Below are 18597 nucleotides of genomic sequence, written 5' to 3'. Positions count from 1 at the left end.
AGTAGTTTACTATAGGCTATAGCTAAATAGTTTTAAGGTTTATAATAGTAAAAAGTTGGTGAAAGATTCAGAGAAGATATTTTTATATGTATACTTCTCTCATAAAAAAAAGAGTGAATGAGAATGATAGTTTGATGATTTTTGACATGTTAGTGTTTCTTGTCCAAATCAAGAAACCTCATCATCTTTATATGGGCTCTCATTATGTAATTTGTTCATTAATTATATATATAGATTGATTTATTTTGAAATTGAGTTACATATATAATCAAATTAATTTAATTAATATATTTGCGTACGAATCGACTATAATTTTACGTATGCATGCATAATTAAGGTATGTATTTTTGTACATTTTTTTTGTATTTATAATTCATATATAAATAGGAGAATGAATATGCAAAGAATCTTCGTCAAAGAATAAACCATACAATAACCAAAAATTCAACAAAACACCGTACTTGGTGACTAGTTACACCATCAATTAACATGTGAAACATAAAATTAATTTTCTTTAACTGCAATAATCAACAGCTATCAACTTTAGGTCCATATACCGTCTCTAGGGTCACTGTTTGTAGATGGTACCAAAATAGTTCTTTAAAGCGTCAACCATGAACAAAGAACACACGTACTACTACTATCTCTCCTTTTATTTCGAAAAAAAGTTTCTTAGATTTCGGATGTGAGGTAGAAGATACAGAGCGGTGTTCTATCAAAGTGGGTGGTGAAAAAGAGGGTGATATTGTTGTAATTATATTATATTTTAGAATAATTTTTAGTATTCAACTCCAATTTCAATTCAAAATCGAATAGAAAGAAAGAAGATTGCTTATACTCTAAGAAAGCTTTGGAGTTGTATGTATTCTTGTTTGACCCGTATTTGTAGCCTAAATCGTCGCCCCGTTGTTCTCTCTTCGTCTTTGTACTTGATATAAAATTCTAAGTTTGAGTTAGCACTTAGCAGATAGAATTATTTCATAATGAAGAAAAATACGAATAAATCTTTAGAATTAACAAAACTGAAAAAAAAAACTAAAAATTAAAGGTGTCTTTTGAATTCAGATAAGAATGTAAGATAGTTGTTTCACAATTCATTTTTGAAGGTTTAAATGTGAAACCATATATCTTATTGTCGAGAGCTGTAATCCGTCTAAGATTTAGGTTATGAATGTTTAGCTAAACCTTAAATAAGGTTAAGGCAATTTTTCTTCTCAGACAACAACAACGGATTGAGCTATCTACGTTTAGTTATTTTTCGTTTCTTGTAGGAAAAAAAAAAAAAGAGTTAAAACTTTTTCCCAACTTAGAAGTTGACATGGACGATGGACCCAATCTCTTTGGGACTTTTATTGGGCTATTATTTCGTCAACCTTGCTTCCTTCACAAATGTAATGTTTTAGTTACTATATAGTTGGGTTATGTTGAACTAGGGTTTAGGGATCTAAACATCATTTTTAAGTAGTATATAACTAAATTCTCTTTACGTAAATGACTAAATTTCTAGGGACGGGGAAAGAAAAATACAATAGCATGCTAAGACATAACAAATTATCTATATTAACATTTTTGAAGTACATTTTGTGTTATGCTTTTTAAATTTTGATTATTTAAATTTATTTTTACAACATAATCCCTAAACAATTTCCAAAAATAACATTGCACAGAAACTCATTTCTTAAAACATCTTCAATCGAACCAATTTTGTTACGTTTATTCGCATAAAATCTAAACAACATCTATACATTTTGAGTTTTCCAAAAGCTACTCTACCCATTAAAATTTTATCTCCATAAAATATTCAAAACTATCTTTAGGAATGGAATCAAATAAATATTGATAACTAGAAAAATCTAAAAATTAATAAAACAATAACAAAATAACAAACAAATACAACATAAATCTTAAATTTTATAAATTATAGTCTCGCGGTATACCGCGAGTTAAATCCTAGTTCAGTTGGTAATTATAGTCTCTGTGATTCAATAGTTTTCAAAAGAAAAAGATATATATTTACAAAAATCATTTGTAGTAACCATAATAGCCAAAGATTTTATTTTCTAAAGAAAACAAATATGCAAGCCTTAATTACTCCTACCAACTAATTTTCCTTAGTTATTTTCTGCCACCAACTCCTATGCCCCTTCAATGAATGATGACACTTAAAGACTTCACCAATTAGATGATCCATCAAAACTTCAACCACGTGCGCACGAGTGGTCAGTGCTGTCAATAATTGTTCTTCTTGTTAAAAATTTACTTCACTGATTTCTTACAGCTTACAGTGAATCCGTTATTTCAAAGATACCTTGTCCCAAATAGTTTTCGTACATCCGACAATTCTTTCCTTTTATGGTAAAGAGATAGACCCATGGTTCGTGAGCTTGGGAACCTCATCTTCTTTTTTTTCACAATAACTACCTGAAGATATTAAAATTTTTGAGTTTTTTCACACCCAAAAAGTTGCATATTCTAAGGAAAATCTTCTTTTTAGGAAAATCACTTCAAAGTTATTAAATGTCATACCTGCACATCTTCTTGAACATCTATTAACTCCTACCCGTCTTAAATTTCTCCTCTATATTTATGAAGGATAGATTTGAAATTTTAATTTTAACATCTTTAAAAATGGTGTAAAGATAGTAATAACATATATACACATTCATTTGTCGTGATAGACTGGTGGTAGTCTTGTTTATCCTTTTGTTTATATCATCTGTATTTTTCTGGTTTGATGGTTAAAATTTTTGTTTTTATTTTGGTTTACTAGAAATCTTAGTTCTTATTATTTTCAAATTCAAGTTTTAATCTAGAAAGTGGAATAAAACGAATAAACGAGACAAAAAATAAAATAATACACTGAATAGAGCCCATAAATGCTGGCACATGGTCAGTTAAATCCCTCACATATCTTCGTGTAGAGTTTAGATAAAGTTTGTCGTTGACTAATCACAATTTAAAGTCTAAATTTTCAAATTTTCAAAACAAATAATTTCACTATCGATCATTAGAATTTTAATAAGCGTACTAAAAGACCCGTTCAAATACAAAATTCAAAAGAGAGAGCAACCAAAGATAGATCTAAACATGACATTGTTAAGCATTGAACAATGAACACAATCAAACACTAATATATGTGTTCAAAGAGGCGAAAGCCAAAACATACAAAAAACAAAAAAAAAAACGGATCTTAAAACTCAAGATCCTATTATTTTTTTTTAAATGACAACAATCGAAATAAGAACAACATGGAATAAACTGTTACATCAATCTAAGATCTTTACGACTAGATCCATGGCTAAGAACAGAACACAAAGCTCTCTTCACACTTCCCATAGATGAACTAAACCCTCTTTTATAAGTACACAACGTCGACGTCGGAGACGACGACCTAATCTCTTCCTCGTCATCCTCCTTAGCGTAAGATCTCGAGCAAGAAAGGTAACATTTTTTGGGACGATGCTCTGTTTTAGACGGAGGAGACGAAGAAGAATACGAAGAGGAAGAAGATGAAGACGTAGACGACCAAGAAAACGAATGACGCGACACGTGACGTGACAACAGAGTCTTCACGAATCGAGTTTGTTTCGTTCTCGTTTTACTCTGTTTGTTCCCGGAGGAGGATGATGAGTAGTACGAGGGAGGTGGCGTTAACGGTGGAAGACGAAACGATTCAGAGTAAAGAGGGTGTTTTGGTGTCCCTGGCCGTGTCTCCCATAAAAACGGCACGGAGGCTCCGCCGTAGTAATAGATTCTTGACGATGAATTGACCTGAGAGCTCTCCTTTACGATAACCTTTGAAGATTTGACTCCATTTGTGTTGTCTTCTGATCTTTCTGACATTGTCTTCATTTAATGCTCTTTCTGCACACAACCAAAAACACTTCTCTTTCTCTGGATAATGTCTTCGAGTCAGCAGCTTTTTATCAGAATTAAACCTAAAATGAAGAAAAAAAGAAAATGCTAGATCCGAAGACGACGAAGCTTCTTCAGATATGAAAAGAGGAGACAAAAGCGCATCTATTTTTGGATAAAGTGATGCTTTGTTAGTGTAGGAGAAGTTTGCGGAAGAATTAAAGGATCTCTCTTCTTTCTTTTGCATGGAGTGTAAGCACAGCTGCACATGTCATGTGGCTTATTATTTTAATCTGTTTTCCTCTTTTGTATTTTCTGTATTATTTTTGTATTTTGGTAAACTTCACATGGATGCATATGGCATATATATAAGATACTACAAAATAATTGTAGAAGAGGGCCAAGAAAATGGTTAGATAATAAATGAGTGGGGCGATAATACTGATCAATGTGTACACGACTTAAATGTTATAACTACACCAATTCTGTATTCAGATAATTTTTTGACAAGAAACAAAAAAAAAACTTACTTGTGCATATCTATATATAATAGTAAACCCACTTTTTTGTGTCAATTTTTAATCCAACGGATGAGATTAGTTCNATGCCATATTTTTTGCATAGCTAATGTTTTTGATTCTCAATGTGCAGATTTTATTTTTTAACTTTTTGGAAAAACCAAAACCAAGATACGAGAGGCATGATAATANCTTAGTCTTTACATCTTTTTGTTGTACCTCATGGTTTCAAAAATCACATCCATTAATTTTTACACCTTTTAAATCATACCTCTTAGTCTTTGCATCTCTTTGTTGTACCTCCTGGTTTCAAAAATCACATCCATTAATTTTTACACCTTTTAATTTCACACCTCTATGTGTTACACCTCTTTGTTGTACCTCCATGTTTCACATCTATTAATTTTTACACATTTACATTTCACACCTCTATGTCTTACACCTCTTTGTTTATTATATATAAACTTTTCTTGACTACATAAACAAGTTTCGAACAATTGTTTTCTGAGTACTAAAGAATTGTATTATTGAAGTGTTTTTTAACTTTCAAGCATCAATCTCTAATTCAAGGTAATTTAATATTTTTGCTGCGAATGACCTGTAGTGTTTCTCGGTTAGATTATTATTACTGTTAGTCGACACTATTAAGTTCATACATTAATCTTAGTTTTGTTAACTTTTAGTCTCTTCAAAATTTTTAGCCTTTCCGGTTTTCATGTTTTTGCATGGCTAATGTTATTAAGTACGTGTGCCATATTTTTTGCATGGCTAATGTTTTTGATTCTCAATGTGCAGATTTTATTTTTTAACTTTTTGGAAAAACCAAAACCAAGATACGAGAGGCATGATAATATGCAGTGATGCTAGAGCTACGGATAAGCCAAATTTTTTTAACAAACATGGTATAATTATAATTTTATATATGTTCTTATTTTAACCTATTTATTTTTTCTAACAAACATGGTATAAATGTTTTTTTTTTCCCATTAGATGTTCATGATCTAGGTTAGTTAACATTTTTTGTAAATAAAGTTTTTTAAAATTTTAGTTAAATTATAATTTCTTATACTTTCTGGGTATCAAACATTTTGATAATATATAGAAATATTACAAATGAGCATGGAAATAGAGAGTGCCGAAGAAAAAGCCAGACATACTTGTGACAACACAAAATCAAATTCTAGAAAGCGTAAGCACGACCAAATGACAAGTCAAGTTAGAAAGAAAAGATCTACTAAAGGTAACTTATTTAGTCTTTGATGACTTTCTAATCTGTATATACAACTTTTTAAAAACATAATGTATAACAGTTACTTTGAGTGGAATCTGCCCAAAAAAAAAAGAAAATGCAAGAAATTTATAAAATTAGTGTTTAACATAAAGAAGAGAACATCAAAAAGTAAGATATTATTATCACCTGTTTCACCACATCGACTTCGTTTTCGCTGTCGTTTATTGAAGAACATGATGGTACCGATTCATAGACATAAGTGGGAAATCAAATAGAGGGGGATGCAGCCTGGATGGAGAGCAGCCGACACGGTGGAATGGGATGGATTGGGAGAGACCAACATAAAATCCTCTGTTCTATATTTTTTTAATTTTCTGAACTTTTGTAGTTTAATTGAATTGCTTTGATTGAATAGCTGATGAGTGTACAAGTTTTTGTCTATATGCATTCTTAGTCTGTTACGTCTTGATTTTTTTTCTTTTCCAAAGAGGAATATGTGATCTGAAGCAAATATTACAAATCCATGTATCAAATGTGTTAGTAGGAAATAAGGCAATCAAGATTAACCCGTTAAAAGGGAGGAAAGAAGGGGGTCTTTTGAGGGAAAACATGAGACCAACATGCATGGAACTGAAAGCATTATAGCCAAATATATATCTCTAAAAGTTGTAGCTGAAGAATGTGCGTTACTCTATACTAACCAATTAGGTTTGATTGGTCGGTCATATAAAACTCGGTTTTGTACATATCTAAAAGTGAGAGAAAAAAACATCCACAAGCATAAGTGAAATTTTATATATGGTTAAAAGTAATGTTCATAGTAAATCATTTGTATACAAACTCCACTTGCTTACAGCATCGAAATATTGATTGTGATTTGTGAATCAGTAATCTATGGAAAGAGAAATCGCGTATCAAAGTGAAGGGGAAACGAAACTCAATCCAGCCATCTACTCCGATCCCAATCTTCAACCTTCCTTCGACAAGTGGCATTTAGTACTTTCTCGATATAGTAAATAAACCAAGAGAGAAGCAGCCTCATATGTATTTCGATTGATAATGATCAACAACAAAGACAATTTCTAATAGCGAATTAAGAAAGGATACCAATATATAGCACCATATGGTCGGAGACAAACATAAGTGAACTTTTATATATGGTTAAAAGTAATGTTCATAGTAAATCAAGCTCTAAAAAAGGCTAACTTTTGTGTGTGACAACATAAAATATAATAACATTGAAATGAATCTTTGACTTTTTAATCAGCAGAAAGCAATAGCAAGAAATGAAAACGATCAAATTGATTGAGAAAATAAAGAATTTAGGATGAATTACAAATGTTAAATTTCATAATAGTCATAATAATAACATAGGATCTTAATTTCCTTCTACCATCGATTGAACCTAGAAATCAAGTGAACTCATGTAGTAGCTACGAACTCCTGTAAGTAAAATCAACTAAATAATAGTCACTATTAATGTCGTCAGTTTGGAGAAAATATTAATATTATAAAAACGTGTAGTATACAAAAGAGAGGAGGTTGCGAGGTGGGATAGGTGTGGACCGTTGGATGTACAGTTGAGTCGTATTTAATAAGATAAGGGATGCGATATCGTGGTCCATTGTCTCGTACTGAGATTTTTCTTCAATTCGATAGAGAAGTGAGGACAAAGTTAGTTAGAAAAATATGAGGCCGAAGCTCCTCCTATTTAATTCATACATCCACCTATATACTACATGACGTGTAAATTATTTAAACCAGCGGTCTAGACTTAGGCCATTTCCAAGAAAAAAGAGACAACTGATTAGGCAGTTCTATGCATTTTATTTTTTTACCGGTTTTGGGCTAGGTTATTAAGAACAGTCACTTTAGATAGTCTAGGCTATAGTGACGGCTGATTATGCATTCTAGATGGTAAAAACTAGAGAGATTAAGTAAACGGTTTAACAACATTTACTATACTTGTAATCAGCTCGTAATATATTTGTAGTACACAATAAGACAGGTACGTTTTAAAAAACATTATCTACACATATTACGTATTATTGATGCATTTTAGTTTGAAGATAATAGTACACGTTCTGCAACGGGCCAACTGAGTGTGTGTTCTTAGACATATAAAAATCCGAAATAATAGAAAGATGGGCTTAGATCATATTTTATGATCTTATTCTAGAACTGATTTAAGCCCAGTTCTAGTGTGACGTGTCAATGGGTGATTGGAAACAATTTTTGCAAATGAGAGAATTTCATTTCTCTCGAAAAATACTGTGGCCGCTAGGGTTTTTCTTCTTCTTCCTCTCTGGTTGCGGCGATAGCTTCGTCTTCTGCGTGTTCTCCGATTAAGGTGTGTTTTCCGGTGAATAAAACACCAAAATCCATATCTCCTCCATGTATTAATCAATCTGGCACTGTGTATTCCTACTAATCCGTTAAATATCTCTTCTTTTCTCGATTCATATTTCCGCATTTGAAGGCGAAGTCGAAAGAGAGAAGTTGAGCCTTTGTCTCCGCATCTGCTCTGTCTCGGAAATCTCATATCCCGCGATATAGTCAAGGTAGTCCCCTCGTGTCCCGCGATTCATATATCTTCTTTATTTCATCTTTGTTTCATCGATTTAGGGTCTTCAAATCTGTGAATTAGGTTGGGTTTAGTATAATGTTATAGGGTTGCGTCTTATCTCATATGTCAATTAAAGGTTGATGATTAATCAAATATGATTTTAGTGAGCTTCCGAAGTTTTGACTGAATTTTGAGTGTGGTAATTATTGGTATTTGAAATCAAAATTATACAGTGATGAACATTAATCGATTTTGCTTTGTTTCTGAGGGTTGTAGGTGAGCTTAACCAGGAAAAATTCAATCGATAAGCAGCAACAAACCTTCGTTTACTCGAAGCTAAAAGGTCAGTCACACTTACTCGAAGCTAAAAGGTCAGTCACACTTAATGTTTGTAATTCACCAGCTTGGTTTCCTGTGATATTTTTTGCTTGTACATTGATATGTTTGATTGTATTATGAGTTTTCTGATTTGGTTTTGGTTTAATCTTTGATAACCTTATAGCTAATGCATAGGTTGTTGGTACTTGTTTTCAGTATTGAACCGTTTCTGATTTGAGTTTTCATTGTCTTGTTCTCTTATATTAATAATGAATCTGGATGTTGTAGTTTTCTTGATTTCATTGCAACTTGTTCTCTTGTTTTTTTTTGTTTTCATTGTCATATATTACTTGGAAACTTATATATGTGGTTTCGATTTCAGGGTGAATAAGACATGGGACTCGACGATATGTACGACGATGGAATGGATCATTTTGATGTTTGGATTGTATGATCAGTTTGATGTTTGTATGGTTTTGTTTAAAAGACAGAGTCACATGTGTGTGTCTTGTTTAAAAAAAGAGTAACATGTATTTGTTTTGGTTTAAAGACAAGAGTCACATATGTTTTAGATTATTATATTAAATCTAATAACTATGTTCTTAATCATGTTCTCCCTATAACCAACTACTTAAACAAAAGATCTTAACTCATGTTCTTACATTATCTTAATAATTTTTTAACTCTAAGAACACCCACAGCTGTTCTCCCATTGCAGATGCCCTTAGAAAAGGTCTGAAGATATTACGTATTATTTATGCATTTTAGTTTGAAGATAATTTTTATGTTTGAAGATATAATACATAAGTATGTTAGAAAATTTCCGAAGATATTTATTTACTTTACATGCACATGAACATGATTATATATAAACCATGCGTTATAGGTAAAAAAAAAGTATAATAGTTGTGAATACAATTAAATTTACTACCAATGCATTACAACTAGTCTACTACCATGGACTCGTTGCTCTATGATATATAGAGCATGGTTGGGTAAGTTCTTTCTTAGGTCCGGATTTGGCTTCCACACTTGGTTCATAATTGATTCCGGTTTCGTTTTCTAAGTAAACATTCAAAAAAAAAAAAAGCATAACAAAATCTATTTCGATAAAGTAAGTCTGGTTTGCTGTTTCGTGCTAGCTTTCGCTATATATTCGTCGTCATCTCTAGGATATAGCTTTTTGATTTTGTTGTTTTGTAAAGCCAGTGTACTATATTTGGCACGTACGTGTAGCATCTTCATCCATTTAGTGTCTTTATATACCCAAATAATAAATAACAAATATTTTTAAACTAAGATATGGTTTAATCCCCACAAAATCAATTCAATAAAAAGTTAAAAACCGAGGTACGTTGTAATGAGTTCGTTCCGGACTTGATTGCTGCCACTAATCATGGTTTGATTTATATGGTGTAAAACTTTCATCTTGAGATATCGAATCAGACAAAATAAAATAATGGATGCAATGCAAGGTTCCACTTATATACGGAAGTGACCCCCATAAACAAAATAAAAAAAGAGAGAAATCATAAACATAGAGAAAGATAAGGTGGTTGTGATTATTAATTATCCTGCGTACCAAAAATTAATATAACAATTATTCTTGCTGCATTTAATTTACTAGATAATGTCAATTTTATTGTTCTAATATTTATTTTTCACCAATGATAATAACTTCACCAATAATATGGAAAAATAGATACTCTTTGATAACATTTAATATGATTCTATTTATACTTTCATGATAAGAAATTGAGGATTCATTCTTCTTAAAATTAGTTTTTTTTTTGTTGGTCAACTTTGTTTTCTTAAATAATTAAAACACAACAAAAAGTATGGGCTTATGGCCCATTAATTACTTCCTAATCAAAAAAGAAGATAAAAACATCGTGAAAACAAAAGATCCGTGGGGTGGGATCAAGCGTCGGCAGCGTAAACGTCGTCGTTAGATTGATTTGGTCCCTGCCTGCAATAGTGCAATCTCTTTTGCCTTTACATAAAAAAAAAAGGTAAACAGAGGAAAGAAACTGCAATTCCCAATATCTTTTTTATCCGCGTTACCTCCGCAATCAACGGCCCAAATTTTAAGTAATCAGTCAAAGTAGTCAACCATCCCATACAACCGTTCTTACGTGAACCTTGCTTCACAGCACAAATAAGAACTCGCCACGTAATCATCTCGTTAAGATCACTCTCTCTTCTTAACACTCTCCGAGTGGTGGGTAGTGTAGTGCAGTGGTGGTGGTGTGACTCTGTAACGAGAAAAAGCACAATCATTTCGATACCTTCTTCAAAAAAGCTCTTTTGCTTTTCTTTTTTTTCTTTCTTTCTTTCTTTCTCTCTTTTGTAATTTCATTAATTATGATTAGTGTAAAGGTCTTCTCTTTAAATCCTTTACCTTTCATGAATTCTACAACAGTTCATACTTCTTTGTGTTGGCGATGGCAGAGGAAGAGGGGGAGCATCAGCATTATCATACTGTGGCCGAGGCGGTTCCGGGTACGCCTGGGATCCATGAGGTGATGATCCAACCCGGGTCTGAGAATTTCGGGTTCTGTGTTGATCCCGTTGGTGTTTCTAACGTGCCTGGGATTAGGAGAGTTGGGTTGAGAGCTGAAATAGATACGTCTCCTCCGTTCAGGTCAGTTCAGGAAGCTGTGACCCGATTCGGTGGTCGTGGTTCTTGGGTTCCTTTCAAGCTTGAAGACAGTTTCGTAAGTTTTGTTCTTTTTCTCAGTTTCTTACATACAAACACTTTGATTGTGACCATTGTCCATTGTTCTTGAGGTCTTTTAACTGCAGTTGAGTAAAGTTTCATGATTTCTGTAAAAACATGTCAAAAAATTGAGATGTTTGTGCAGTTGGATTAAGAGTTTTGATACGGTTTTCATATTTCTTAGTTTGTTAATGTTCAGAATGGAGAATTTGACATAAAGAGAATGGAAGAGCATGCAGCGGAGCTAGAGAAGGATCTGATAGTGAAAGAGCTAGAAACTCTGGATGTTCTAGAAGCACTTGGATCGACTAAAAGGATCGTTGAAGATTTGAAGCGGCAGCTTCAGCAAGAAGCCCTGAGATGCACTGAACATCTCAGTTCAGACATTAAAGAGATGAACGATGAGCATCGCCATCACCATAATCCCATGTCATCTCCTGATCTGATCTTAATGGAACTGAAGCAAGCCAAGATGAATCTTGGTAAAACCATGAATGATCTTGTAATGATCCAATCCTCTGTCGAGTCTTTGAATAAGAAAATGAAAGAAGAAAAAGGTTTCCTTGAGAAGACACGGGCGAAGCTAACGTATGGGTTTGGAGGAGGACCGTTATCTCTAGCTGAGGAGCTGAGTCGGATCAAGGTTAAACCACAGGTTGTTGCAGATGAGCCACTAAGGGAACAGGTTAAGATGGTTGCTGCTGAAACAGATGAAACGGGTTTAAACCAGCAGAACAAGAACTGTCTGAGAACAGCAGAGATGAGATTAGTTGCTGCTAGAAAAATGGAAGAAGCTGCAAGAGCAGCTGAAGCACTTGCGTTAGCTGAAATAACTATGTTATCATCCAACGGTGAAAGCCAAGACGATGATGATTCAGATTTTTGCTTTCCAGAGCCTCCGAGATCTCCTGTAACACCGAAAGGGCTAAGGATCGATAATACTGACTTTGATAATACCACAAGCAGAAGGGTTTTGAAGAAGCTTGAGGAAGCTACTGAAGGAGTTAAACAAAGCAAACAAGCTTTAGAAGCTGCGTTAAACAGAGTAGAGATTGCTAACGTGAAGCAACTTGCAGCTGAAAATGCATTCCGCGGGTGGACAAAAGGCGATAAGTTTACACCTTTGAATCATCATCATACACGACGCTCCTTCTTCAGCCATTTGAACAAGCACCATGAGCCGCAGCATGATGACAATATACCAAAGCCAGTGTTAAAGTCTAATGTCTCAATGCGCGATGTTCTAAGACGTAAGCAAGTTCCAAAGGAAGACGTTGTTGTTGTTCCTGAGAGGCAGAGCCATGAAGGACAAATCCCGAGGCGGAATGCGAACTTGAGCCAAATGTTGAAGGAGTTGAAGCAAGATGTAAAGTTTTCGACACGAGCAGAGAAAGAGGAGGTACATGAAGAGAAACAGTATGTCACGCAGAGGAGAAAGTTTGGTTTTATACACATTACACTTCCATTGCAGAAGCAAAGCAAGAAAAAATAAAGCTTTTAAAAACAAACAACACCTTTCCCACTATTTCTATTTTTTAGTCCTTAATTATTTGCTTGTAATTGTTTTTTTTTTTATTTTGTTTTGATGTGGTGTGTGATTGCTTTTACATGTCTTTACATTTGTTGTTTTTCAGAAATAAACATACAATTAAATAAAAACATTATGGTTTGAATCTAATTTTATCGTCAAAAAAAAAAATTGCAGAATTGGAGTTGAAAAGTGAAACCGAACCAATTTTAACCAAGATGGTAAGAATAAACCAAATAATGACGTGGCAGACATGGTTGCTGACTAGGCAAAATTAAATCCACGTCAGCAGATCTCTCTTATCATCAGAACTTTTCTATCTTCTTCTTCTTCGTCCAAGACGTTGTGAACACACCATCTCGAATCTTAAAGCAGAGTATAACAACAACACCTTGACCTCTTGCTAGAAAAGCTTTCTTTGAGAGTTTTATCTCGGAGATCTGAAAAAATGTCAATCCTCCAAGTCTCTACTTCATCTCTTTCTTCGTCTACTCTTCTCTCCATCTCTCCCAGAAAATCACCCAAGTCTTCTCGGTTAATTCGTTGTTCCGTCGAGGGTACTTATCTCTAAAACCCTCAATTTTGATTCATTGTGATGAAGTTTTTGATGAGTTAATATCTGGGTACTTGTAAAGTTACGAAATTTCCCACAAAATTTCTCTCTTTTCGACTAATTGGGAAGTGAATTGGGTCTTTCTTATAGTACTTGAATTGTTTTAGTTACTCTGTTATGCATTTAATAGATGGTTTCAATGGTAATCTGGTTAAAAAATTTAGGATTTTGCGAGTTTGTTCTGCATAAAGCTGATAACAGTGTATGATCCTCTCTCGTGCTTGTTTCTGAAGTAAAGTGTATTGCTTTCTGTTATTAGTTTAGTTTCTCCTAAATTGAGTCTGATCATGGAACGTGCAGAAGCTTATGGATTGTGTAATGTCGTCTTAATTTTTATGACTTAATGGGATTCAAAATCTTTGTGTAGGAACCACTGTAACCGAGCGTAAACTCTCGGCAACCAGTGAGCCTCTTCTTCTAAGAGCTGTTAAAGGTGAAGTTGTTGATAGACCTCCGGTTTGGCTTATGAGGCAAGCTGGGAGGTACATGAAGGCAAGCTTTACAAAACTCATATTGTGATTTTCCTTTTTTTGCTTTTTCCAAGTTGTGTGTGTCCTGAGTGTTTGATTAATTTGATGAAACAGAGTTATCAAACTCTCTGTGAGAAATATCCTTCTTTCCGAGATAGATCAGAGAATGCGGATCTCGTGGTTGAAATTTCTCTGCAGCCATGGAAGGTGTTTAAGCCAGATGGGGTGAGTTAGTTACTTCTTCTTTTTTTTGTCCATTTCATTTGGTGTTTTTACATTTTATGATCTCTCAAGTTGACATATCTGTTTCTTTTTAAAATGTATGAAAAGGTGATTTTGTTCTCAGACATTCTCACTCCATTGTCTGGAATGAACATACCTTTCGACATTGTTAAAGGAAAAGGTCCTATCATCTTCAACCCGCCGCAGTCAGCTGCTGATGTTGCTCAAGTTAGGGAGTTCATACCAGAGGAATCTGTTCCATATGTTGGAGAAGCACTCAAAAGATTAAGAAATGAGGTACTAATAGTGTGATTATTGAAGGCTAAAGCAACAAAATGCTCTTAAACTGAAGAATATGATATTGTTTCAGGTGGGAAATGAGTCTGCGGTTCTTGGTTTTGTTGGAGCTCCATTTACTCTCTCTTCGTATGTAATCGAAGGTGGCTCATCTAAGAACTTCACACAGATTAAAAGATTAGCTTTTTCTCAACCCAAGGTGAGTCTGTAAACAATTGTAGAACTTGAAAACTTGGTAAATATCTCAGAGATTGAAAGTTTTTTTCTTTCTTTCTTTCTGCTCAGGTTCTACATGCTTTGCTCCAGAAGTTCACAACCTCGATGATCACTTACATACGTTATCAAGCGGATAGTGGAGCTCAAGCTGTGCAAATATTTGACTCTTGGGCTACCGAGCTTAGCCCTGTGGATTTTGAGCAGTTTAGCTTACCTTATCTTAAACAGATTGTGGAAGCTGTGAAACAAACCCACCCGAACTTACCTCTCATACTGTATGCAAGCGGATCAGGAGGTCTGCTTGAGAGACTTGCTAGGACCGGTGTTGATGTTGTGAGCTTGGACTGGACTGTGGACATGGCTGAAGGAAGAGACCGGCTAGGAAGAGACATAGCGGTTCAAGGAAACGTGGATCCGGGAGTTCTGTTCGGATCGAAAGAATTTATCACAAGCCGGATTCATGATACTGTGAAGAAAGCTGGGAGAGATAAACACATTCTCAACTTGGGACATGGTATCAAAGTTGGAACCCCTGAAGAGAACGTTGCACACTTCTTTGAGGTTGCACAAGGAATTAGATATTAAGAAAAAGAGCGAAGAGTATGCTTTGTTCTTCACTTCGGCTTTCATCTGTTTTTTTTTTCTTTCTCATTTGAGATGTGTATTTTTATATTTTAACTGTAATTTTTTTTGTAGACTAAGAGAATAGTGATTAACTTGCAATGGATATTGATATTCATATATGTATTGTAGCCTCTTTGTCTTCCAAAGTTGTTTGAGAATGATCTATTCAGCTTGTCGCTAAACAAAGCAAAGGGAGGTGTTACAGAAAGCCAAAAGTACACCCATATACATCCCTAAACCCTTAAACAAAGAGCATTTGGTATTCGGTTATTTATGACTAATGAGCACCTTGTGATTGTTCGTTTGGTTATGGTTATGGTTATGGTTATGGTTATGGTTATGGTTAGATTTTGTAATAAAGAAAATTTTGCACCTAAATTTTTTCCTTTATTACACTTAATCTTTTTGGCTTGATTTTGGTATTAACATGCAGCAAATAACAGCTGTCAGAATTTGTAAGGAAATTAAAGATGATAGGAAAAAACAAGCAATATGACAGAGAAAAGGAAACTTTTTATTTTAAAAAATGGGAACAGTAACTTTACAAAAAGAGAAATAGGAAACTAATAAGAAAAAGGGCTGTTGAAGCCATGTAATACAAAAATTGGTGATCAAATTTATATCAAAATTAAAAAAATCAAAAGAAAAAATATATGTATAGTAAAAACTTATTAAATGTATTTATATTGTATCTAAATATTTATCTTTATATTTATTTCAATATTAAAGCTAGGATTGGATGATAAATTAAAACACTAAATTCAATTAATTTTAATATGATTTCGCAAATGGAAAAAAGGAAAAGATGGCATAGTACCAATTGACAACAAACCCACCACCACGCTTATAAATAGTGTGAGTGGTGATCGATCACACATTAGTTACTCAGATCACAAAAAAAAAATAGAGAAAACCCTAAAGAGTATCGAAGACGTAAGAGAGCTTTACTTTGACGATGGAGCAAATTTGCAGAGATGATGATTGGATTGTGGACAAGTCTTCGCTGACAACAATCTCTTTTCTTGGCAGTGGAAGCTTCGGTTACGTCTCTCTTGTGAAGGACTCCAACTCCAGACTTTGGGCGAAGAAGTCATCGCCTATGCATCTCAGAAACATTCTCGACAAGGAGCTCAGGATCATGCATCGTTTCCGCGATCATCCTCGCATCGTCAACGCCTCAAACACTCTTCACTTCCAAACCAAACCCTCCCAATGCTACTCGATCTTTATGGAGTACGCCTCCCAAGGTAACCTCAATAAGATGATCTACGGTTCCCGTAGGAGATCACAGACGATACCTGAGTCTTTGATCCGACGTGCGGCTCGTATGATCCTAGAAGGACTCGTGGCTCTTCACTCCTATGGTTACGTTCACTGTGACCTCAAGCCATCCAATATTCTCCTCTTCCCTTCGACAACTCCTGGAGAGCCGTGGGATCTCAAGCTTGCTTATTTCAGTTCATCCAAGGAACCTGATTTCGATTATGATTACATGTCCATTGGTACGGCTAAGTATCTGCCACCAGAGTCTTTTGCGCCAAACGGACTAATCATCCATTCAAACCTTGATGTGTATGCTATAGGGTGTGTGGTTTATGAGATGTTTGGAGCTATAGCTATCCAGGAGTTATTTGATGAGTTTTACGAGTGGAAGTTGCGTGGTCGAGATATCTCTCCAGAGGCTAGAGATTTCGTGTGGCGGTGCTTTGACATTCATCCACGCAGGCCCACCGCAGCTGCGCTTTTGAACCATCCTTTCATTACAGGAAGAACGATCACAGAAGCGGAAAAGAAGATATCTAGCTTGTTGGTTCCTAGTCTCTCGAAACTTCTCTTAACCTGATCCTTGATCCTCTCTTCATCTGCTGTGATATATGACATCTATCTCTTTTGTTCTTTCAATTCAAATAAATAAGAGTCGTGAGATGACTGCAATCGAGAGCAACGACTTCCATCTGGTGATTTCAATTTACATAACTTTTATCTGATTTAGAGGTTTGGTTGGTTTCTAATGCTTGCATCGGAAGAAAAGTACTCTTAAGTCAGTGTTTATGTCTTTAAATAAGTTTATCAGTGTGCATGTGTGCTGTGCTGTTAAGCACTCCTTCATGTTTTGTATCAGTTTGCTAGTTATATATATAATTAAGTCCTGCATATTGTCATATTCTATCGAAGAATGTATTCATATATTTTGTGTTAACAAAATTAATTCAAGTTTACTCTAATATTGCTCTCTCCATTAATTCAGATTTGTTTCTGCTAGTGCTAGATTATATCTATCAATATATCTTCTTCTATTTTGTTACGGGTACGCTTGATTTTGTTGGAAAAAAAGTAACTGTGATTGTGTTGGAAATTAAAAACAACAAAAGAAACACTTACCCATGCTCTTAGTAAACGCCATCAGTAACCCATCATCTGGCTCTCTTCATGCTCTTAGTAAAAGCCAACACTACTAAGTAAACACCAACGATTTTCATCCTACTACTGCATTAGTAAACGCCAACACTAACCCATCATCTGGCTCTCTTCATATTCTACAAATTGTCTCTAAGAATGTAGAAACTACTCCTATAGTCTTTCAAAGTGCTGTTACACAAGCTATTACCATCACCTCTCTCCCATCGTCGTTTGAAGCTTTAGTGTGTCCTCTTCTCCATCCACGGCAACTGTCCCGACTACTCCCCCAAGTTCGGTTTCATTGGTAAATGAAACTGTGAGAGTGAGGGATAGTGTCTTAGTAAGCAATCAATTTGCTGCCTTCGACATGGGAATATATGGTTACGAAATGGATGATGAATCCTCTCAAAGGATCCGGGGAGGAAGTAGAAACTGACAATCAAGCCTACTCAAAGATCCCAAGAAATGCAATGGACTATGGTAGGTGGGCGTGATATGTTGACAATCTCAAAACAAGAAATTCAATCTTTATTAAAATAGATATAAGCTAAGAAATGAGATAGCTCATGAAGGAGCTTTATTGTGTAAAGAAACTAAAGAAAAGAGACTTTAGGTTGTCACCAAGATCCAAATGATTTTGTGATTGATCTCTTAATATGATAAAAAGAAAGTTACCACAAGAGGCAACTCCCAAAGATATCTTTCTTTTTTCACACTACACAAGTTTGTATAATAATCTATCTTGATGAAAACTCTAAACACATGGGCTAATGGGCTTTTTTCTTATGGCACTAATATGGTAAACATGGTCATGGTGGCCGAGGTGGTTGTTCCTAAAGTCGCTAGAGAATTATTTTCTTGAGCTCCTAACTTTCTCTTTTCTAGATTCTACTTTGTTTGATATACTATTTCTCTACTTTCAAAAACTATATGATCCGATATCATATATTTGTAACTTTTTTTAATGCATGTTAATTGAAAGCATTTTATCATCCTGAAAAAAAAAAAAAAAAAAAAAAA

General features: G+C 34.5%; 4 protein-coding genes and 1 long non-coding RNA gene across 6 annotated transcripts; 4 read left to right on the top strand and 1 right to left on the bottom strand.

Moving 5' to 3' along the window:
* Window positions 3075-4187, bottom strand: LOC104785356. The gene has a single exon (XM_010510553.1). The coding sequence runs from the start codon at window positions 3850-3852 to the stop codon at window positions 3262-3264; it is 591 nt and encodes a 196-aa protein (XP_010508855.1). The 5' UTR covers window positions 3853-4187; the 3' UTR covers window positions 3075-3261.
* On the top strand, window positions 7876-8534 carry LOC104785355. Its single transcript, XR_767346.2, has 3 exons — window positions 7876-7954; window positions 8084-8165; window positions 8447-8534. It is a non-coding gene; the product is annotated as an uncharacterized LOC104785355 (long non-coding RNA).
* On the top strand, window positions 10716-12885 carry LOC104785354 (WEB family protein At2g40480-like). Of its 2 annotated transcripts, none has more exons than XM_010510550.2 (2): window positions 10716-11205; window positions 11392-12885. In XM_010510550.2, exons 1-2 carry the CDS (start codon window positions 10933-10935, stop codon window positions 12697-12699), a joined length of 1581 nt encoding a protein of 526 aa, XP_010508852.1. In that variant the 5' UTR covers window positions 10716-10932; the 3' UTR covers window positions 12700-12885. The 2 variants fall into 2 exon arrangements, with proteins under 2 accessions (XP_010508852.1, XP_010508853.1); XM_010510551.2 differs by having other exon boundaries at window positions 10719-11205; window positions 11407-12885.
* LOC104785353 (uroporphyrinogen decarboxylase 2, chloroplastic) lies at window positions 13083-15309 on the top strand. The gene is made up of 6 exons (XM_010510549.2): window positions 13083-13292; window positions 13716-13840; window positions 13933-14043; window positions 14149-14337; window positions 14411-14536; window positions 14623-15309. Exons 1-6 carry the CDS (start codon window positions 13184-13186, stop codon window positions 15136-15138), a joined length of 1176 nt encoding a protein of 391 aa, XP_010508851.1. The 5' UTR covers window positions 13083-13183; the 3' UTR covers window positions 15139-15309.
* Window positions 16082-17318, top strand: LOC104785352 (mitogen-activated protein kinase kinase kinase 2-like). Its single transcript, XM_010510547.2, has one exon. The coding sequence runs from the start codon at window positions 16133-16135 to the stop codon at window positions 17018-17020; it is 888 nt and encodes a 295-aa protein (XP_010508849.1). The 5' UTR covers window positions 16082-16132; the 3' UTR covers window positions 17021-17318.

This window comes from Camelina sativa, chromosome 5 (genome assembly GCF_000633955.1).
Source record: "Camelina sativa cultivar DH55 chromosome 5, Cs, whole genome shotgun sequence".
Lineage (NCBI taxonomy): Eukaryota > Viridiplantae > Streptophyta > Magnoliopsida > Brassicales > Brassicaceae > Camelina > Camelina sativa.
Note: the sequence above shows the minus strand (reverse complement) of the source record. Positions and strands in the feature narration are given on the sequence as shown.

Bases quoted from the DNA above. Each gene is read 5' to 3' on its own strand.
- LOC104785356 (XM_010510553.1), bottom strand. From the start codon at position 3,852: ATGAAGACAATGTCAGAAAGATCAGAAGACAACACAAATGGAGTCAAA.
- LOC104785354 (XM_010510550.2), top strand. From the start codon at position 10,933: ATGGCAGAGGAAGAGGGGGAGCATCAGCATTATCATACTGTGGCCGAG. The intron at 11,206-11,391 runs GTAAGTTTTGTT...CATATTTCTTAG, and splicing joins TCAAGCTTGAAGACAGTTTC to TTTGTTAATGTTCAGAATGG.
- LOC104785353 (XM_010510549.2), top strand. From the start codon at position 13,184: ATGTCAATCCTCCAAGTCTCTACTTCATCTCTTTCTTCGTCTACTCTT. The intron at 13,293-13,715 runs GTACTTATCTCT...ATCTTTGTGTAG, and splicing joins AATTCGTTGTTCCGTCGAGG to GAACCACTGTAACCGAGCGT. The intron at 14,044-14,148 runs GTGAGTTAGTTA...ATGTATGAAAAG, and splicing joins AGGTGTTTAAGCCAGATGGG to GTGATTTTGTTCTCAGACAT.
- LOC104785352 (XM_010510547.2), top strand. From the start codon at position 16,133: ATGGAGCAAATTTGCAGAGATGATGATTGGATTGTGGACAAGTCTTCG.